At 43.4% G+C, this 23,337-nt stretch overlaps 1 protein-coding gene across 1 annotated transcript in view; it reads left to right on the top strand.

The window, feature by feature from the left end:
* Window positions 1-23,337, top strand: part of DNER (delta/notch like EGF repeat containing) — a 250,741-nt gene that overhangs the window by 168,027 nt on the left and 59,377 nt on the right. The window contains exon 7 of the mRNA XM_054585576.1: window positions 8,747-8,860. Within this exon, the coding sequence (XP_054441551.1) occupies window positions 8,747-8,860 (114 nt within the window). The remainder of the gene's footprint in view (window positions 1-8,746; window positions 8,861-23,337) is intronic.

The following is a 23,337-nucleotide window of genomic DNA, read 5'->3' on the forward strand; positions in this document are numbered from 1 at the left end:
TCCTCGGCACGTGGACTTGTGGCATGCCCCAGCCTTGCCCCAGCCCAGCCTGTCCCCTGTCCCGAGCACCCAGTCAGCCCAGCCTTGTCACTGTCACCTGCGTGTGCCCATGCAGTGCCATGATGCTGCCTTGGCTCACACCATGCGTTCATTTCACATGAATGAGTCTTCTTATCTGCCGGGTGCGCGCTCTGCAGCAGGATGTGTTTCTAAACTCTGTGGTTTGATTTATGACACAGACTTAGAATCCAACGAATAAACATATTTAAGTCAATCCTTTAACTTGTCTGTTCCTTGACATAATTTATTAATTGGCTTTATGTTTTCTTCCTTCTTTCTCATTTTAATTTTCTCAGGAGAGTCCCCAGGACCTACTCAACAAAAGAGCTGTCTTGAAATCTCTTCCCCTTTGTTATCACCAGATTAGAAGATAGAAGTGTCATAAGCAGTTGGGTTTATAAATATCATGGTTCCTTATTTAGGTTTAAGGGAAGTAGAATGACAGGGATTATTTAAAAAATAGCAATACAAGGCGCTCATGTGGTCACTAATGACTATGTAATGGGCCTATGGTATTCCTGCCTCTGTACTGGGAGCTGGGGACAAAAATCACCAACACCTGCTCTAATTTTTAAATTTATTTATTTATTTATTACTTTTTTTAGAGAGAGAAACATCAATTTGTTGTCCCACTTATCTATGCATTCATTGGTTGATTCTTCTGTGTACCCTGACTTGGGATCGAACCTGCAACCTTGGCTATCAGGCCAACATTCTAACCAACTGAGCCACCCGGCCAGGGCTCCCAACACCTGCTCTTAAAGGATGGAGACGTGTATCTAAAAACAGTGTAATAGCATGTACCATATTTGAGCTTTACAGGTTCCCACTCATGAAAAAACAGGTGTTGACAATGCAGTCCCTAAAGGTTTTCTGAGATGATATATTTGACTTTCACTCTCTGAACTTTTTCCTTTGTTATCTGCATTGTATGTGTGATTCTTAAATGACTAAGATCCATATTTGCTATTAAAAACTGTTTGCTGCTAGTTTCCCAGATCAGTGGCACTCAAACTTTAGCACGTACTTTGTGTCAGAATCACCAGGACGGTGTCTTAAAACTCCAATTGCTGCCCCGCCCCCAAGTGTCTGGTGCTCTAAGTCTGGGCTGCTGCTGGTGAATTTGCATTTGTAGCAAGTTCCCAGGTAATGCTCCTGCCGCTGGTTGGGGAGGAAGCAGGGGACCACATCTGGGAGAACCACTGTCCTAAGCTGCCCCTTAAAAACTGAGGGATCAAACAATATTGGCCCATTTCTCGGCAGTGTTAAGTCCATAAATTACTCATTCGTTTGAAAATACTGAGCCCTCTGTGGTGTGCCAGGTGTGGTGCAAGCTCCTGTGGACGTGGCTGCACTTGATGTTCCTTGGCGTTGATCCCATTCAGTCATTACAACCGTCCTGGGAGGGAACCAGGTATTATTACCCCCATTTCACCCTGAGGGAAATGAAGGTCAAAGTCAGTGGTTTTGTTGTGCTCACTCAGCCGACCGTAGCGTCACCGTCCGGGACCTCTCACTCCCTAAAGCACTGTCCTTTCCGCTGGGCCTTTTGCCTACGTTCTTATTAGGTGTGTTACCTTTTTTCTAGCCTTGAGATTAACTTTCCTAATTGTGCTGAATGTCAGCTTTCTCTCCTGCTTCTCTCTCCCATATTTCCATTTTATAATTTATTAATTGCCTTTCACAGATGGGCCTCCTAGGTCTCCTTTTCTTTGCCTTTGGTTTTTAAATCATGTTTGCATTTGTTCAGATGTGTTTGTTTTCTCCATGCCAGCAGATCTTACTCGTTTTTTCTGTTAAGTAAGTCCTGCCTTCCCACTGTGGTGTTGGATGCCTATGAGACTGAGCCTCTTGAAGGCACAAGGGTCCCTGCCATTTATTTCTTACTTCAGCTGCTAATATTAGGCATCCATCTCTGCAGCAGTGGCCGAGGCCCCAGCCCTGGCTGCCCAGCTCCCCTGAGGGCAAGGGCTGGGGCTGGTGGCCTCTCTGAGGACATTGAACTTTCAGGACAAACCCAGCCGCTTGGCCTTGCTGCGCAGGCCAGGCTATTAAAAAACCAGGAATGTTAAAAATAGCACTCGCCACAATTCTCACTTTGGAAGCTGTCCGGACAGCTTCCAAAGAAACAGCGCGATCCTGCCTCACCGAGTCAAAGCCCCAGCAGAGGCTCATTTTTATATCAGTAGCAGAATCACGAAGAAAACATCACACATGAGAACACTTGGGTAGGGAAGGAGCATGTTTAGGAAAACAGCTGATCAATTGCCGTGTTTTTTTAATGATCTGACTCATTTGGCCGACTTTGCTGATGCCTCTTGTCCTTTGCCATTGAACCCCAGAAGGTTTTCCTTCATTGGAAGAGCACAGGCAGTGTAGATGTTGACTTGGGGGTGCTGGTGGGGGGGATGGCGGTGTGGCGTTTTGTTATATTGATGGCAATAAAAAGACACCGTCAGGTATAGTTTTCTCAAAGCCCGTCTGACATTCACAGGGAAGTTAGCTCTTTTTTTCTCTCCCTGCACTAATAAGTTTTAAATTATATTTTATACTTAAATACAAACTAGTATAGAATTAAATACTCTAAGTCTACATTAGACCAGATGTAATCTGGTAGTATGCCCGCTGAATGCATTTATAGCTCAATGCATTTCCTTAATGGTAGCTGGTCATCTTCTGCTATCTGTCAGACTACACTTACTAGCCCACAAACTTCATTTTATCTAATGTCATTTCTCAGAGTCAGGTTGCTTAAAAGCACTGAGCCTCAATTTAGAGCTTCCCCATTCATCTTTTACGTCCTTGAAAGACATCTTTATTATATATCCTGAAGCACAGCTTTTCTTAGATCCTTTCTGTTTACTAGGATGCTCTCCAAAAAACAAAAGACCTACAGGGAGATATCATCTATTTTTGACCTAATCATTTTACTTATTCATCGAACAGCACAATTATAAATTCCTCAGGAATGAATGTTTTTGTGATCAACTAATTTATTTTAAGATGATCTTTAACTTCCTAGAGGTTATAAATATTCCTAAATATTCTGATATTTAAAGGTGTTCTGAAGGAGCTGTTTCTCCGCTTTGTGAAGGACCATCTTCTGTTTAAGGGAAGAAGAGAGTCACTGGAACAAAACAAGCGTTTTTATTCAGAAGGACCAAGGTCTAATGGATCTGAACCAGCATTCTTAGCTCCTGCATTAGGGACATGTTGGGCAGAATTATTTTGCTGCTGGGGACTGTCCTGTGAATTTAGGATGTTTAGCAGTGTCTGTGGCCTCTACCCACTAGATGCCAGTAGTACTGCCATAGATGTGACAATACATGTTCTCCAGACACTGTCCCATGTTCTGTAGGGTAAGAATCGCCTGTGGAGAACCATAGGCTGAAGAAATGTTAAGCCCAGGCAGGGCTGCTGCATGAGAAAAGAATGCTGTGTCTAATCTGTTCATCTGCCACGTTGCAGGCAGCTGTGGAAGGTGCTCAGCGTTGAGTGGAGAAGCAAGACTGAGGTCCAGAAGGGACTCAGCACAACCCTCCACCCGTCCGGCCTGGCTGAGGGGGGAGGAGGGCCTTTAGCAGGGCAAGGGACCCTTTGTTGTGTTAACCAGATGGGAAGTACAGACCATAGCAGGGTACAAGATGATTTTAAACAGCATTTTGAACTGATATTTTTTATTTTAATAACTATGTATTGTAGTGTGCATTAGGAAGAAGAGTCATGAGCACATGTCATGCATGCTGTTATGGGTATTAGTGCTTAGGGAGAGGCTAAAACGAACTTGAAAAGTACAATTGATTTTAGGGCAAAAACTTTAAGCAAGTTGATTCATTTCTTCAACAAATATTTGTGCCAGGAGATGTTTCAATGTTGAAGAGTCAACCATTAGCAAGACCAAGTCCTGATTCTTAGGTAGCGTATGTTCTTCAAAGGGAACCAATAAAACAAATGTCTCAGGAAACGGTGCGTGAGTACCATGTGACGGAATGGGAAGGGGACAAAGCTTTTCTCCGCTGGGGTCACACTCTAGGTCAGGAGGGAAAAAGTGTATGTGCGTGTTGTTGAGGAGAGAGAAATGCTCAGATGAAAAATAAAGATGGTCTGCCCAAGGTCTGAGCAGGTGGTTTCTAGGTAGAGAGCTGACTCATGGGCGAGGGTGTCCATGGGGGGTGCTGAGTCAGAGGTGGGGCTCTCGGGCTGAGGGTTTTGATGTCCCAGAGCGACTTTTATGCACAAAGACGAATGTCTCAAATTATCTTTTGTGTTTGTTCCCTTGTGAGAATTAACCTTATAAATTATAATGATTCTCAAGCTTTGCTAAATATCCCAACATTCACTGACTTAGCTTTGCCTTTCAACTTAAGTTCATCAATCGAAAATCAGTTACGGGACATTTTCATTGGAATTCTAAGTCTGATTCTCCCCGAACACACAGAAGGTGCCTGCCACGTACTCCCTTTCCCGTCCACGGGGTTGAAGCGATCACTGTTTTGCTAGGACCTTGTCTCCCAGGCCGTCTGGGTGTCTGCCGTCGCTTTGGTAGGGGAAAGAAATGTTAGTCCCCTTCACCGTGGTTACTTTATTTCCCAGAGAAAAGACTAACTTTCAATAGGATGGAAGAAAGAACCCAGGCAAAGCTTTAATGGTCCTTTTTTTCTCATTTACATTTCTAGCAGCCACTCAGTTTTGACTCTTCGGTTATGACATCAAATAAAAAACCAAAAGACACAGGAAGGATGATTTGTATAAGCCTCGGTCTCCAGTTCAAGGTAGCACATAAAAATCAATATCAGTGATTTGTCTGACAGCTGCAGGTAAGACGCTGCTCTCTGAGGGTCCAGGAGATGACTCACTGGTGTCTAAGAGCCCCTTAAACAGCCTCAGGACGTTCGGGGTCCTGTGTTCCACCTCTCTTCTGCTAGCGCTGGCCTCAGTCGGCTACTTCGGAGTGATGCAGTCAGAGTTCTCCTGGAACTTCCTGCTGGCAACTCCCTGGAGGACCACATGAATACCTGGCCCAGGGTGGACAAGCATCAGGTCCTGGAGTGCAGCTCGGCAGATTCGCAGGCTGGTTCCTGCCATTTGCTAATTGACTGTCCACCTGCTGCTAAAGCTGCTCAATCATCCCGCGATCCCATAACGCCAGCCCTGCCTCCCTCTGCCATCCCTCCCACCCTCCTCTGCTGTTGGTTTTCCGCTTGTACTGATCCCATAGACACTCCAATATGCACATATTTACCTTACAGGTCTGGACGACCGCATATTATTATTTGTAGTTCTGCATTTCCCATGTTTTCAAAATCTTTAAAGCCCAGGAAAGAAAGCCATGAAATAATGGCTGAGCCTTGTCCAGGGCTCCTCATTACAGGGGATTGTTGGCGTCTGAATCAGAAAACACTATTATATCGGGCCATTGCAGACAGTGCCTGGCTTTAGCATCTCTGCCACCGAATGCCAGTGGGACCCGGAACCACTGTGACAATCTCAAACATCCCACACGTGGCAAATGTAGATAGCTTCTTGATGGAAATCCTACTGAACTTGCATGCAGCACTGGAGCATTTTAACAGCATTTAAGACTCATCTTGCTTATAGGTTTAATTTATTAGATCTAGTAGATAAAAAACAAATTAAGATCATAGGAAGATTTGCATATCGTCAGACAACTGCGGTTCTTAAAAAGAAATTGTTGATATTAAAAAATATAGTTTAAAGTGCTTACTTAAATTTGTAAATGAGACAACCATTAATTAAAAAGGCCAGTAAAAGTGATCTTTTAAAAATTTGCTTTAGTTCGGGATGCATAGTGAAGTCTTTACAGGTGAAATGAAATTCTCATTAAGATACCCCACAGGTTAAAATGAAAGCTTGAGGAGGCTACCTGAAATTAAATAGCAATTGTTGAAGCCAGGTGATGGATATATAGCACTTATATACTAGTTTCTCTAATTTTAGCATGTTTACAATTCCCAAAGAAAAAAGTTTAAAGAAAGTGATTGTTAAATTTTTTCTAAAGACCTTCAGTTTGTGGGGCCCTCCCTCTTCACTTCTACCTATCACCTTCCCGCGGGTAGGGACACAGTTCTTTTACACATGACGTGGGAGGGCTCCTGGCTGCTCTTTGTGGTTTTGTGTGATTCTGGGGTCACAGTTCAGAGGTCTTTGTGGTGACAGGATTCGTGACGTTTTGTACTTTAAACCACACTGCCTCTAAGAAGCTATCTTAGCAATGGGTTATCTTTTTCATAAGTGTTCTTTTCTAGCCATGTTGTAGAACCTTTGAAGGCAGGATTTAAGACGACAAAAGTTCTCAACAGCCCCAGCCCCAGCATAACCACACATAGGCTGGGGTTATGGGTGAATATTTATGGTGTTTACTTTATCTATCTCTGTGTTTACCTACAGGTACATTTTTTCTTACGTTATTTTTTTCCTACATGCTGCATACATGCTAGTTAATGATGCGATGCATGCTACCTTAGGCATAAGGTGGTGTTTAAGGATTTAGGCTCAGGAGTTTAACTCCCTGTGCGATTTTGTGCAAATTGCTTAGCCTTTCTAATCCTCGGTTTCCTCATCTGTAAAATGGGTGAGATTACAATAGTACTGACCTCATAGTGTTGCAGTGAGGATGAATTAATGTGTGGGGAAAAAACATAAGTGCTCTACTATAAATATTAGCTCTTGTTTTTAGTCAAGAATTTATTTGTAATATCTCTCTTAAGAACAATTCAATCTCTTTCATTCTGAATGTGGAGCTTTTATTTGAAAATATAGTTCTTAACATAATAGTATCCTATTAAAATATTTTGTTCTGGAATTTTGAGGTAACTTTTTGTCATGGTGTTTGTATTTTTGGTACACACAATTATCTTACTCATCTTCTCATACCCACAGATTAGCTGGAATCTCCTGGACTGTATGTTTGGTCATTTATTTATTTTTAAAATTGATTTTAGAGAGAGGGAGAGGAGGAGGGGGAGAGAGAGAGCGAGAGAAACATAGATTTGTTGTTCCACTTATTTTTTTTAACTTACAATCTTTTTTTAATAAGTATTTTTTTAATTTATTTTTTCAAATACATTTGTCTCTGCCTTCCCCCCACCACTTTCCCTTGCCCCTCCTGCCCCTCAATCCTTCCCCTTTGGTTTTGTCCAGGAGTCCTTGCTCTATGTTCCTTGACTTTCCCCTTCTCTTCCTTTTCCCCCTGCCTCCCCCTCCCCCCTTCCCTCTTGTCTCTGTTGGTTTCTTTACCTTTCAGAGTTGTTGGTCTTATTTTCCTTGCATCTTTGTATTGTTGGTTAGGGTCCGCTTATAGGTGAGATCATACGGTATTTGTCTTTTACCCCCTGGCTTATTTATGCATTCAATGACTGACTCTTGTATAAGCTCTGACTGGGGATCGCATCTGCAGCCTTGGCATTTTTGGGCTGATGCTCTGTCTCACTAGCTGAGCTACCCAGCCAGAGCCCTCCTGGTCCCTTCTGAAGCACCCAAGGAAGGGGAGGCTTGCAAACAAGTGCCCAACTTGTGTGACAGGGAATTGAGGCTCAGGCAAATCATCTCTCTTGCAATATCATTGATATATTTTTTCAAATCTCAGATTCAAATGCTAATAACAGTCTTTCAATCTAATAATTCAGAAAGAAAGGTTTTTACATATATCCTAGCAAGATGGAAAATGTTACAGTATGATTATAGTTGTGTAAAAAATACCTGTACATAATGATTTCTGTTAGGAATTATCTCCAAAGTATTAATAAATCTGTCACCCAAATAACAGAACTAAGAGCAACTTTTTTTTCCTTTCTATTTTACATCTTGTGTTTTCCAATTTTTTTTCATTTAAACTTTGTCATTCCATTTTAGAATAAAAAACATACTGGCATGTTGTTTTTCAAACTTGTCTCTCTTGAGGGCTCTGTTTTCAAAGTTAAAAAAAATTGGAAATTTTTAAAGGTTTTTGGCTACACAGGTATTCCACTAGGTTTCAGTCTTCACTTCCTCATCTCACGTGTATAGTTATAGGACTGGTCAACAAAATCAGTACAGAGGGTTTGCTTCACAGAGAAATTACTGAGTTGGATTTGTCATTCAAATAAGGATTAGTATTAATACACTAATATGCTTAACATTATGTGTCTTGATCTCTTTCTCTTTAAAACGGGGGGAAAGTGTATGGAATGAATGTAGCGAGTTTCTTCTAGCTCTAAACTATTATAAATTAAAAAAAAATTAATACCTAGAAATTTCCCTAATGCTTTTTTTAGGAGGCACCGGGATGACCTAGGGAAGGGGCCCTCGTCCCGCGACAGGCAGAGCGCTGCAGGCCCTGTTTGCCCTGTGCCAGAGGGGAGCTCTCCAGCCGGGCAGCGGCCTCAGTCTCAGCTTCTGACGTGTCTGGCTAGTATTTCAAAATAAATAGCAGACCTAATGCTGAAGAAAAGCCTGTCTTTGCAGTAAAGATCCTTGCAAAGTAATTGGTTTTGAACTATGATTCTCAATTGCTGTGGCCGTTGCTAGTTGCAAAGCCAAGGTAGAAGGCGGAGCTGGTGGGAGATGGTGGGAGCCCAGGGCTGCTGCCTTCGAGGGGCGGGCACCAGTCGACTCCAGCAACTCACGGGTGGTGCGTGGTCGTTTGGGCGTAAAGTATGTTATAAGGTGCCTTCCTTGTTTTACTCAGGTTACACCGGAGAGCTTTGCCAGTCCAAGATTGATTATTGCCTCCTAGACCCGTGCAGAAATGGAGCGACATGCATTTCCAGTCTCAGCGGATTCACCTGCCAGTGTCTAGAAGGTAAATGTTATGGCCCCAGGAAGGAATATCTTTTGTTTTCCATTTTCCATCGTAAACTAATTTGATCAGCTTTGTACTTGAAATTTCTGAAAAATACTACACAAGAGAACTGCCAATTTTATTCCATTTATAACACAAAATAGAAGGTAGCTTTTTTTTTTTTTAACTCTGTGATAGAAGGGCTTCAAGTGATGTTGGAATATTGGGGATAATCTAGGAGCCTCTGTGATTTTTATTGTTATATTGAAAACCAATAACTATAATAAAATAGAATTTCTTTCTAATGGTGAAGTGCGCTTGTTAAGATTCCTATTTTGTTAAATTGTTTGGTTTTTGATACCAGTTCACATAAAAAAGTTCTCAGCCTAAAGTCTACCTGCTTTTGTGTTTAAATCAATTTTAAAATGTCTCAGAAATTTCAAGTCACCAAGAAAACCGCATCTTTAGAGCTATGATTTAAAAAAATTTTTCTTATAAGAGCTTATTTGAGCCAAACTGAAGGCAATGGCTGGGAATGTTCCCTCTTCAGAGCTACTTTTGTTTGTAAAAATAGTTGTACATTCGAGAAGTTTCCTCTGCAGAAGCAGGCAGATAATCACAGCTATCAAGCTGGCGTTCAAGGAATGATTTTCTACTTCGAGGAAGTTTTTTTCTACTTCTGCTTGGAGGGAGTTTACGGAAGGAATGACTTTACACCTTTGATATTGCAAGAATAACATGATATTAGATGCATTGCTTTCCTTAAACCAGCCTGTAAGCTCCTGACCCACGGAAGTGACACTACCAACTGCAGAGTAGAATGACATCCTCTGCAGAGGATAAATGTCAGGTGTGAGTGCGGAAGGAAACTTCTCTGTCCCCAAAATTACCCTGAGCTGCCCCTGGCTGTGAGGCTGGACAAGGGCCAGTGATCCCACCTGGGCGTTGATAAAAGGCCACTGACCACCCGGTAGGCTGAGGGCTCAGGGTTGGTCGCGACCGCACCTGCAATCGGCCGTGTCTCATTCTCCTTAATCTCTAGAAGACCTGAGCATCGTCTAAAGACATGAATCCTGGCTCCTGCTCACCTGGGCAGGGGCAGCAGCTGGGTGGCTGCAGCGGGCGTCCTTGCCGCTCTCGTGATGAGCGCGGTCACCATGGGGATGGAGATGAACATGGTGGATGAGCCCCACTCCTCACCCTCCCCTGGAGTCTCAGAAACAAATGGGAAAAGTTGGAAATGTTGGGGTTATCACTCTTCTACAGGACACTTCTGAGTTCTGCCCAGCTTTGCCGCACCCATGGTTAGAGAGTTGCCGCCAAACTCTGGTTGTAGGCTATGCCCACAGCGAGGGTGGGCCTCAGGGTCACCAGGTGATTGACTGCTGGAAAATCGTTAATTCCTCCTTCCTACCCAGTTCTGTCTGTTTTCCGTAAGTGTGGGCGGTGATGATACTGCTTCCTTCACAGGGCCATTTGGAAATTGCATGGGATTTTTGTGAAAGGACTTCGAAAATGACAGCGTGCTTTGTTATTATTGCTTTGACTGCTACCAGAAAGGAGCTCAATAACTATTAGCTGCTTTATCGTTATCGTTTTTCTAATAATTATTACTGTCAAGCCATGGGTGAATTTTAATGGGGATTTGAAAATTTTGTGGTGGAACTGTGTGGGTTGGAGGGAGACCAGGGCAGGAATAAGGAGAAAAGTTCAGGGCTCCCACAGAAGTTCAGGAGGGGAGGTGGTGAAGGGCAGAATTTGAGCAGAGAAGCTGGCAGGTTTGAGAGAACTTGGGTGGTTAAATGGGGGCGGTCAGGAGATGGATGGGATTGGGAGGACAAGGCAAAGTGAGGTGGCTAGTGTGTGGCCTCTGTCACTCTACTGTTGCTGTGCCATTTCTGGAGAGAAAGAAACCAGTGGGCGGGGGGGAGCGGGGAGTGTTCTATTTTGGATGCGCTGAGTCCGAGGAGCCCGTGTGCACCCAAGTGGAGAAGACCTGCAGGCAGCTGCTGGGTGAGCCTGGGCCCAGTCTAAACACGGAGACATGAGTCCATAGCTTGTATTTGAAATCCAGGTGTCCCTGGCATTGTCCAGGGGCCTTCTCTAAGGGTGTCACACTGTCTAGAGAAGGATGGAGAACATGCAATGATCCAGAACTGCAAGAAGCAAGACATGTTTCCCAGCCCCATTTGTGGGAAGACTTCCTCTCAAGGTTTCCCTTCACTGAAGACCGGCCAGGGTAAAGGAGACTTATTATCGTTCTGAAGGATTCATTGCAATGTTTGGAAGCCTCTTAGCAGGATCACATAACTGGTGACAATTTTCTTTAAGTTTATTTTATTGTTGACATTATTCCATATGTCCTCATTCCCCCCTTCCTTCGCTAACTGCACCCCCTTCTGCCTGGCCATAGTCTGGGTCTGTGGGTTATGTATATATGTCCTTTGGCCAATCTCTTGGTGACTAGTATTTTTTTTAAAGGTTTGATTTATTTCTATTTAGAGAGAGGGGAAGTGAGGGAGAGAAACATCAAGATGCCAGAGAAACATCAAATGGTTGCCTCTCACATGCCCCCAACAGGGGACCTGGCCTGCAACCCGGGCATGTGCCTTGCCTGGTGACCTTTCGGTTTGCAGGACGATGCCCGTCCCACTGAGCCACACCAGTCAGGGCATGACTAGTATTTTTAAAGCAGCCCCTTCCACTGTCCTGTTCTTTGGGTGGTTGTTGTAGGAACTATTTATAGAGCACTTTGCACTTTAGAAAGAGCCAGTGTCTCTAGGATCATTCTTATATCAGCCACACTGTGAAAACGCATTTGAAAAGTGTCTCAAGTTCACGTAATGTTCTGGAGTTCTGAGCCAGCACTTGGCCTTTGTTGCCCTCTTTCTTTCTTGTATTTTCCCCAGTGATTAACATTTTGGCATGTGTTCTTTATATGTACATATTTACATATATAGTTGTTTTTTGCAAAATAATTTTTAACTAAATTACATATATTTTGACACTTCACCCCAAAATAAGTTAGTGATTTCTGACAATAAGGATATTATCACACCTAGGAAAATTATTGATACATATTTCCTAATATTATTTATTATCTGCCCCCTTTTTCATTTTCTTCTTTATTTGTTTGTGTTGACTGTCTGCCCTACTTCTCTGTGTTATTCTTTGAGGGCAGAGAATGAATTTTATTTATCTTCTGTCTCTCGCCCGCCCCCTCATACTCTACCCATGGAGCATGTTGCTCCAGATTTTGTATTCATAGGAGCTTAATAAATATTTATTAAATAAACTAATTACAAAAGTCAACAGATATTACTCCCTATGTCTACCAATTTCTTTGACCCTCAGAATAACTCTATGAAACAGATATTATTAATATTTCCACTTAACACATTGAGAAACTGAGGCACATGAGGATTAAACAACTTGGCCTGAGATCACATACCTAGAAATTTGAACCCAGACAACGTGGCAGTAGCATTTCTAACCATTGTCCAGTACCATCTCTGGATATATTCTTTAAAATAAAGAATTCTATTTTGTGTATTTTTTTTAAAAAGATTATCTTTGTAGCAATAAAGATAAAAGATTATCATATAGCCATTCATGAGTAGAAGAAATGCAACATTTGTTGGCTTCTAAAACTTTTTAAGTCTGGGAAAAGCTAGAAATATTTTTTTCTTTTTCTTTTTTTTGTAAGTATAGTGAAATCCTTTTATAACCATTCCTCCCAGTCCAGAAAGCAGTTAGAACTGGGTTTTCCCTCTGGATGGTGCTTTCAACACTACGCCGCCATAGCCTGCCCTTTCGCAGCCTTCTCATGTTCATCCTCTTGCCTTCAAGGATCCTTTTCCACCTGACCTGGGCCACGTTCATAGAGGCCGAGTTCCTTCCTGGGTCCCTGCCTCTTTGACTCATGTGTGTTTGTTTCTTTTAACCTCTTCCAAAAGTTCAAAGTCAGGCAGGCCCCAGAGACAGCTTGTGCAGTGACGATCATTTCCTCTCTCCTTTTGGGAGGTGTGTGTTCTACACTTTCATTTTTATCTGTCATCAAAGCTTCTGTCTTTTCTTTGAATTTCTACTTAACTTGCAGTAGGTCCATATTTGAAAAGCGTGAGTACAGATTGTGAGTACAGTGGGGGTGATAAGAAATGAAAATAATAGTGTCATGAGTGTTTTCTTATATTTACCTTACTGAATGATAACAACAAAAATAATTAAAAGCCAGTTTTATTGCTTCATTATTTACTCTTTGCCTTGATATTGTCTTTGTGTTTGATTTAGAACTTTGAGGTCCTTAAATTTTTCAATTAAATGTATTTTAATTATGAAGATGTTTAATTTTATATACTCAGTATTATTGCCTAGTGTATTTACACATGAATATATTTAAATAAGTATATAAATAAAATCTAAATATTACTATCTAGCCATCATCTTTGCTTCAACATCTCAATTTTTATTCCCCTACCCCAACCTGGGAATTTGAAGCACAGTATCATAAATTAATAAGGAATAAAAAGAAATCAATAGGGATTAAAACATTTGTCATTTCTGCACTTGTGGCCACTCACATGACACAGGGCATGTCTCATGTACTCTAACCACCTTCCTGAAATCCACCTGCTGTAGAAGGCATGTGGGGCAAGACTATGAGGCTTCCGGCAACATCTCTCCAATGTGCTTCAAAAGCATGAATGTGAAGACATTTTCTAGTGCCAGCCTTCTTCTGATTTCTGATTCCGATATTTCATTGTTGGTGTACAAAATTGCCTTCGATTTCTGAATATTAACTTTGTATCCCGCTGTTTTGCCAAATTCGCTTATTAGGTCGAGGGGTTTTTTTTGTGGAGTCTGTAGGGTTTTATATGTATACTTTCATGTCATCTGCAAACAATGACAGTTTTACTTCCTCCTTTCCAGTGTGGATGCCTTTTCTAGTGCTAACCCTCTGATAGGATTATAGATGCACAGAATTTGTATTAACTGCTCTTGCGTAATAGCTAGGAAGACAAGTGTTGCGCCTGGTAAGGACTCATTTCTCTCAGTCCTGTAGCTGTGAGAGTGCCACGTTGCATTTTACTATCAGACACTGCAGATCTTCTAGCTTGGAAACTCCGTTGCCAAGTGTGGAGAGTTAGTGTCCGCCTCTGGCCTGGAGGTCAGTAGACCTGACTCTGGTTCTGATGACGCAGCAGTAGAGTGGAGTGGTTGCAGATGTGGGTCTTAGGGTCGCACTGTGGGTTTGAAGTCTAGACGGACCTTTTTCAGCTCTTTGCTTCTCTGAGGCTCATTTTCCTCGCTTCGAAAAGGGAAGTGGTACTGGTACACCCTTTGCAAGTTGGTGTGAAGGACAGGGCTTAGTCCTGTGCTTGGCAAATAGTAAGTGCTGAATAAGCATTAGCTGTGATGATGATGGTGATGATGATGATGATGATGATGATGATGGAGAATTAGTCATATCACCTTGGGCAAGTCATACAGTTTATATCTCTTCCTACCCACTGTTTCCTTGTAAATTGATGAGGGTTGACTGTTACTTTTAAGGAACCCCATTCCTAAAAGTCTCTGACTCAGATATATCAGTTTAAGAGCCCCTTGCTGAACCAATAAATCCATCCTGTTTATTCAAGTAATGTTTATAGAGAAAAGTTTCAAAACCCCTAAGTGACTAGGGAAGCCCTCTGTCTAAAATTGAGTGTTGAGCCAAAGGCCCTGAGCATTAAATCCCATTGCAACTAGCTCCAAAGTTCTATTCAAACTATTTTTTTTATTTTCCTACATTTTATAGCCTTGAGTAGTTTAGCCACATAAATCCTTTTGTTCAACTCAAATGTCAGTGAAATGCTTTTCATCTTAAAGGGATTTATAGGCAATGGTCACATGTGTCATAAAAATGATCTCTGAGATTAATGCGTATCATTCAGGAACTGGGCGTGTTACCCAAAAAAGATTTAGGAGTTAGCCGGTTCTAGGGTTTGTTTGTTTTCTCCCAGTATCCTGGTAGGAATGATTTTGGTGAAAGCCCTCTCCTAGGGCCATATAAAGCTGCACATATTTACATAAGGAACATGCAACATGTCCTCATAAAATTACCACGCCTGAATCAAATACTGTCCTTATTCTTTTAAAATTTGGCATCACCCCTAAATCACCACTTCATTTAGAAATTGCAGCAGCTGAGATCCTTGGAGTTCCAAGTGCTATGTGGTTTCACCTTTTGGAAAGAAAGTAAGGTATTAAGACTTATTAAGTGTGTGTAAAATTTTATTTCTATGCTTGGTACATGCTGATTAATTTTTGATTTACAGCTGAGTCCATTTCTCTTTTTTGTTCTTCCCCCCGTTTTCTTTTTCCCACAGCACCATTGCTCAGAGATTGTTGGAATGAAAACACTGCAAGGAGTTTTGTGTGCCTGCTTCTCCCATTAGCGGTGGGGACCAGGTGCCCTCCCTTTTAATGAACGGCTGGGTCTTAACCCTCACCTTGAGCTCTTCCCTTTGGGAACAAGGCCGATGCCCAGTTTAGTGCTGCAGCTGTGTACAGCTGGATGAGTGATGAAATAAATAATGATATTTTAGTGTTTTTCTTTTTAAAAAGAGGTAGGATATAACTAATAGGTAAACAGAAGTTCTGATTTCTTAAGGTATGTACCCAGATCTGCGCATGAAAATGGTTTAGCATTCCTAAAACTTTTTAGCCTTAAAAATTCACGTGCAAGGTGGGGCAAAGGTAGGTTTACAGTTGTGAGTATGTGAAAGAGTGTGTCCTTATATTATTATTTATTAATCATTGTGTTTTTTAATACAAACAACTGTAAACCTACTTCTGTCTCCCTTGTGTATGTCTAGCACTTTAACTAACAGCCGTTTCTCTTGTAGTTCATAGTAATCACAATAGTGTCAGCAGTAATGATAACAATCATTTTGCCACTTGTTGAGAGCTTGCTATGGGTTGAGTGCTGTATTTGGCACATAAATTTACTGTTCAGGCTAACTGGGCAGTTAACAGCTGGGGTCGAGTAGACTCTGCTTGAGTTGTTTTTTGTTTCTTTGTTTTTAGCGGTTGCGCCCGGAATCAGGTTTACTTTCTTACTGTATTTTTCCCGTTGCCATCCAGTCCCCTTGTCCGCCCCTCCACCCCACCTCCTGCAGTCACCGCGCTGCTGTCCGCGTCCACGAGTCCTGTTTCCTTCCTGCTCAATCCCTCCACCCCTCCTCTGCTCTCAGCCTGCTCTGTACCTATCAGTCTGTCTCTATTTCGCCTGTGGGTTCACTTTGTTCATTAGACTCCACATATGAGTGAAATCGTATGGTATTTGTATTTCTCAGACTGGCTTATTTCACTTAGCATAGTGTTTTCCAGGTCTACCCAGACTGTCACAAAGGATAAAACTTTCTTCTTTCTTATGGCTGAGTAGTAGTATTCCATTGTGTAAATGTCCCATAGTTGTTCTATCTACTCATCTACCTGCTTGAGTTTTAATGTTTTTGATCACTTACTACTTGGTGACCTTGGGCAGCTAAACATAAATTCTCTGTGTCTGATTCCCCTACCTGTAGAGGGAAGGTGGCGTTAGTGCCCACCTAATGAGGTTGTTATACGGATTACTGGAGTACACAGTGCTTAGAACACTAGCGTAGAGCAATTGATGTAAATGTCCCTACTGAACCCCACATCACCTGTACAAGGTAGATCCTGAGGCTCTAAGGTCCTGGTGGACACAAGATGTAAGCCCGGGGTTGTCTGATTCTGGGTCCGTGTTCTCTCTGCTGCATCACGTTCCTTCTTTTGCCAAATTCTACCTTGTGTGACAGCTGGTTGGGTCCCTCCCGGGGCTCCAGGCTTGCTGAGGGCAATGACACTAAACTCTTTTGTATCCTTTAGTGCGCCTTGTACTTAAGCACCTGTGAGCCATTTGTTGAGTGCATGTGTCAAATATGTCAAAACTTGCAACATCATTATTTCAGATGGAAGGCAACTGTAGTCAAGAAAAACTAGCCAGTGTTCCTGATATAACCGGATGACTGTCATTGGCTCAGCCATGAGGGGGCTCGGATCTCATCTGGTTGCTTTTAGGGCCTCGTTCACGCATGGCTGAGGACGCGTCTGGACGCTTGGGCAGAGATCTGATACAGAATTTGGGGGTTGTGCTTTCCAGTTCTCTTCTCCCCACCCACTCCTCATGGTGTGTCTGCCCCTGTCTCCTTCCCATGGTTCCTTGGGACAGAAAGAGGAGCTTTAGCGCCAGCGTCTTGGCCCCCCAAGCTGTAGCCCCAGCTGAGGCTGCCTGTGGCAGGGGGCTCCCTGGCCAAGGAACTCGCTGCAGCCTGGCTGCTGCGTCTGTGTTTGAACTTTCCTCCGAGGTCCACCTTCTTTTGTTCCCTTTACAGAGGCCCAAGGTAGTTTTGTTTGTTTCGGGTCTGGAATTTTCTGGTTTTATTCACAGAATAATTTGTTTGTTGAAAGCTTCTCCATGCCAGAAGCAGGATGACCACATGGCTGTTCTTAAAAGCAACAAAAATCCTTTACAATAGCAATACAGATACCCTAGAAGTAGATGTAGCTTTCATTTTTTTTTTTTTCTTTTTTTGGCTGCATCAGAATTTATCTCCTTATACACATCCCTCTTTAGACCACGCCCATCGGAGGAGGCCGGAGAGAAGTTTTTGTCTAACTTGGACAAAATACCATGTGATATAGTCCTGGGTCTCCTCCTGAACTATTCAGATCTAGGCTCTGACCCCGCCCCCCGCCCCCCTCCCGCCAAGCACCGTAAGGTAGGACCCGGGCCTAAGAGAAACGGGACAAACATCGAGTTGTGACAGTAAAAGAATGCTTGTTAGTTACTTTATCATAGTCTAGGTTTGGTTAAATAAACCTTTCCTGGACTCCGTTTCCCAACCTATTTCTCATCTCATGTGACCTAATGTCACATGGATGAAAGGCAGCTGAAGACAGACACTTACATTATTTAGGACAGCCCATTTTTGAGGCATTTTCCCACTGCCCTCCTTTGGAATTGTCCCAATTATATTTGATTGTCATCAAATATATGAAGAATTTGTCTTCCTTAAGAGTCCCTTCCTTCCTTTCAACTCCCAAAGAGTCTACACTTAGCGATACTCCTGGTCGCTGGAGCAGGGCATGGCATGGAGTGATCTGCTCACTGCTCTCCACCATCACTGCACTTGACCGTGACTCTTGTCTTTTACAGCCTAGGACTTTAAATAACACTTTGAATTGTTTTTAAAATCATCTCTTCCTGTTTTTTAAAGAAGTCTATGCTCTGATGAGCTCAAATAAGAATGCCTGTAATCCCAGCCCCAAGAGATATCACCTTACATTCTAGCCTTTGTTACAGCTGAGTAGTGTTCCATTGTGTGAGTGTCCTGTAGTTGTTCTTTCCACGCATCTACCTGCTTGAGTTTTAATCTGTGTTTGATCACCTACTATCCGGTGACCTTGGGCAAATAAATTTAAATTCTCCGTGTCCGATTTCCTCCATCTGTGGAGTGAAGCTGGCATTAGTGCCGACCTAATGAGGTTGTTAAAAGGATTACTTGAGTATACAAACATCTTTGAAGTCTTTTTTAAAGACACTCTTCAAAAAACTAAAATCGGATCTTACTGTGCATTCTCTTTTGTAATGAGCTTCCTAAACTAAACAATGTGTCCCAGTTGTTCTCCTGTATCATTAATTATTTTTCTAAAGAATTCTTTCTAATGGCTGCATGTTACTCCATCACATGAATGTGTCATAATGTATTTGATAAAAGGCTTAATCATTCACATGCCATTAGCTGTCACATACCTGCCACAGTTATTGTGCTTGTCACAAGGGATCCAGGAGTGAACAAAACACATGTCTCTGGCCCCCTGGGTCCTGTGGAATAGTGGGTATGAGAGACGGCGCAGGCACCGTGAGCGGGCATGAGGACAGTGTAGACACTATGCTCAGGGATAAGATGGGGCTCTGCTGGGGTGATCGGGGGTCAGGAAGAAGGACCCTCCCCCAGGCTGGGGGCTGAAAGGAAGGTCAGGAAGTGTCCCAAGGGAAGTGATGTTTAAACTGAGACCCGAGGGAAAAGCAGAATCAAGATGAGCAAGTTAGGGCTGTGGGCAGTGTAAATGGTTTCCAAGGAGGAGAGGACCAGCAGCTTGTATCCAGGCCCGAGAGACAGAGAGGGAGGGAAGGGGAGGGGGAGAGAGTAAGAGAGAGCGAGCAAGAGAAGCATATTTGAGGAACAAAATGAAGTTCAGCAGAGCTGTAATGCAGAAGGTGTTGGTGGGAAGATAGAAGCTAGAGATTCCAGGAGGAGCCAGTGCCGACAGACTTTAAACACATGGTAAGGGGTTGGACTTCACGCCACACTCTGTTCATGAAGAGGCCACACAAACAGTTGAGGCAAGGGAGGGACGGGATTTTAGAACTGGGGAGAAATTGCTGTGCAGCGTGGGGAGCATGGATTGGAGGAGGGCGAGTGTCAGAGACACCTGCTGGGGACCTCTGCTGGTGGCCTGAATTCACAGTGCTGGTGGGGACAAGAGAGAAGTGGACGGATTGGCTGTAAGAGAAGGAGAAGGTTCACGGGGACAAGCAGCTTTCAGAAAGTTTTAGGCAGCTTCATGGACGGGGGTGCTGTTGGGTGGTGAGCACTTTGAGAGGGAGGGTGAAAGGTTCTCTTGGGGCCGTGAATCGAATGAGCCCACGGCCTGTGCAGGGGAAGCGTTGAATGGTCACGGGGATAAATGGGCCTGAGCACAGGGGAGAGAGCTGGGCTGGAGAGGTTGATGTGAGGGGCTCACAAAGACGCCCCAGTTTCAACCACGGGCATGTGTGAGACCACCCGCGGTGTGGGAGAGAAGGGGCCGGGACGGAGCGCGCAAGGCCGACTTTGAAGGATCACTGAGGATGTGGGGTCTGCAAAGGGGACGTTTACGTTTCTCCCTCCCTTTATTTCTTTGCTCTTTTTAAATCATTTTTTTAAACTGTATTTCTATGCATTTCATCTGTTTCCTTTGGAGAAACTCATGGAATTAGAACTACTCATTGAAACAACTTACAAAATTGTATGTAACTTTTATAAACCTGGGCACCCTGTGGTCCAGTTGCAGAGGTGAGGCCCAGCTGAAGAAATTCCAAGCCATTAGGAAAAAACCCAACACCTCATCGCCTATTTGAAGTCTGAGAATTCTAGAAAAGCCTGAATTATATCAAGTTCATAGATACTCCTGGAAAGGCTCCTTTTTCTGCCTCCCCCTTTCCTCAGAGTGCCTGTCCTTTCCCCCTTCCTCTTTATTTAAATAAATAAAGAGAATCATCCCTTTATTTTTGAAATTCATTTTCTGCATCAGGAGGATTGACTAGGCTAGTACGGTAGCCTTTTGCTTTGCATACAAGGTGGTTTTTACGGCATCTCTCGATCCATCAGAGAAGTCTTGAATTTTAAATATCAGACAACCCAGCTTAAGCAGGCTAGCCAGAGAGAAGGGGGGCGTGGTGTGTACCGGCTCCTGCAACCAGTTCCAGGATGAACGGCAGGCTTGCCTTGGTTTAGGGACAAGGGAGGTAATGTCATCCAGCAATCTGCCCTCTGCCTTCCTGTGTTGGCTCCATTTTCAGGACCGCTGGGGCCGGGTTTTCCTTCTCCCAGCAAAACCAAAGCCATGGGGCTGACGTGGGTCATTCTGAACCGAGACGTTTGCCCACCACGGAACCACTCATTGTGGCCACAGTGTGGAATGCTTTGACTGGCCAGGCCTAAGACACAAAGTCTCCTTTGAAGTCCATTCCGTTCAAAACATGAGGGTTGCATATTGGTTTACAGAGGAAAATCAGTACTAGTTGTCAAAACAAAGGACGATGAAATTTGGAGGCCAAAAGTAGTAAATAAATAGTGATTATGCTGGGTACAAAGGTAACTCTGTGGTGGTTGGGAGAATAAAGACAACTGTGAAATTTAATACTAGTTTATGCATTTGTCTTCCTCAGGACCAAATAAGGGAAACTGTAGCTATCAGCAGAGAAAAGACTGTGTAAAGAAAAGGTGTATTCTCCTTAAAAAATCCTGATGGCAGGCCACACTCCAGGCCAGTAAAGTGCGCGCCTCCAGGGGTGGGACCCCGGCACTGAACTCTGTAAGGCAGCCAGGGTCGAGAACCACTGTGCTTGGAGAGCACAGAGTTCCTCAGGGGCTAGTGACAGGGAGCCGCCCAAGGCAGTTCCTGTGAAGTCGGTACAGCCAGTGGAAGCCTTAACCGCCACGAGAAAGGGCGGGTGGCCCTCCTCGCGTGGTCTCAGTATTTGTACGATGCTAGGTGTTTCTACACGTTGGCGTCTTTAAAATTCATGAAGATGAATGTCATTTCTAAAGAAAGCCGATGAAGAAACTGAGGCACAAAATTCGTAAGTCGCTGGGGAGGGACAGGTCTATGTTGAATTTCACTTCGGTTGATGACTGTTTGTCAAGTGACTTGACCTTTCTGAGCCTCCGTTTCATAATATGTGAAAGATAATGCCTGTCTCAGGGAATCGTTGGGTGATACATGTTAGGTGTTCAGTGCCGGTAGCTCCCTTCCATTTCCCATATAGAACTTTTCTCCAGACTCAGAATTTTCACAAGTTGAAACATCAAGACCTTTCTTACGGGTAAAGCCATCCTCTGACTGTCTTACAGGACACATTTGTTTGTTGCTCATGTCAGAGAGGGGGTGAGGCGGCGTGCCCAAGCGTCCCAGCCTCTTGTCTGTCCAGGTTCCCGTCCCGCCTGGACTCCCGCAGCAGCTCCCTGGCTTCTTTCTGATTCGCTTCTGTCCCCTGCAGCCTGTGGTTCGCGCAGGGACCAAAGCCACCCTTCTGCAACGCCCATCCCATGTTTTCCCTCCCTGCCTCTCAGGCCTCGCGTGATTTCCCACCCAAGTGTGGCCCAGGACCAACACATTCCTCGTACCGCTCCAACCTCATTTTAAAAATCTTTTTTGTTTATTGATTTTAGAGAAAGAGAAGGAGGGAGAGAGAGAAACACCAATTTGCTGTTGTGCGTATGTATGTATTCATTGGTTGATTCCTGTATGTGCCCTGATCAGAGATCGAACCTGCAACCTTGACATACGAAGACAATGCTCTAACCAACGGAGCCTCCAATCTCATTTCTTATTACTCTGCTTTTCCCTCCTAGCCACTGGCCTCTCTTGCTGGTCTTAAACAGAAAGGCCTGGGAATTGTCCTCCAGGGGGCGCCATTCACCGTAGAACACAAAGCTCCTGGGGCATTTGCTCCTGATGGTCCCTTTGCTGGAAACCTTCCCTTAGATTTGAATACTGCGCTCCCCCTCATGTTATTTACGTCTCCCCAAGCACACTATTTAAGGCAGTCCCCATTCTCCTCTACCCTTTACCCGTTTCAGGAGCATGTAGAAGTAGAAGATAGATGATAGCTATTTTCTTATCTTTCTATTGTGTGTTTTTCTCAAAGCAGACAATACAGTGTATGGTTAGTCTCAATTAGTATAGGTTATATATGTAATGTAGTTTAGATAAATGAATGCCCAAAGGAAAATGCAGACCCTTCTGACTAAACCACTGAATTTCCATTGTTAATAACCAATTATTTTTGCCCATGTAATTCATCTACTTTAAGTTTTATATCTTCTGACTTTTATCTATTTAGTCTAAACTGGGGAGACATTGATTTAATATTCCTCTATTTTTTTCATTTTTCTCTCGTAGACCTAAATTTGTCTTTTTGTTCTCCTAAAAAGTTCTTTCAGTGGTTTTTACTCTCTCGGATGGATTTTCTTAAACATTAAAAGTCACATTGTGAGTGTAATCATCTTGGGTCTTTTACATCTGATGGTTTTGCAATTGCGTTTCCTAGATATTCCCCCTTCCCCTCTTCCTCTTGCATAACTGTCTGCTTTCTTAGAACCAGAACAAATGTGGTCCCAATTAAGTTTTCCATAAACATCAGCCAAAACCTCTTCTCTGATCCCAGTATCATTCCTCATCCCTGTCTGCCCAGCCGAATCTCGGGCTTTCTTTGAGGCCCTGTACAAAACCCAGCTCTTGCATGCGGTTTTCCCGGCCTGCACACCCCTAACAATCCTTCTTTTGAGTCACTGAAGTTCTGAGAGCCCATGCCTCACATACTCGTTGATGGCATGCTGACCGCCGCGCCAGTGCCGCAACCTCGCAGCAGGCTGGAGGCCTTCCATCGGTGTCTGCAGGGAGAAAGAACGGCCTCGAGTTGTTCTCTCGACACTGCACACCTGTCTTCCTGGCCTTCACTGTTAAAGAGAGTCTACCTTCTTTTTGCTTCCCTTTGCAGCTCATCAAGACACTTAGATGAACTAAATTTTCTACCCTTGTCTTAAATCATCAATGATTTATTAATATATCTGTAATTGCAACAGCTAGTGACTAATATTCATCCTTTCTGTATTCCCTTATTGTAACTCCCAAAACATAAGACATATTTATCAAGCTGCCTT

Source organism: Pteronotus mesoamericanus, unplaced genomic scaffold (genome assembly GCF_021234165.1).
Source record: "Pteronotus mesoamericanus isolate MK-2021 breed Mesoamerican mustached bat unplaced genomic scaffold, CSHL_Meso_final contig_90, whole genome shotgun sequence".
NCBI classification, from domain to species: Eukaryota; Metazoa; Chordata; class Mammalia; order Chiroptera; family Mormoopidae; genus Pteronotus; species Pteronotus mesoamericanus.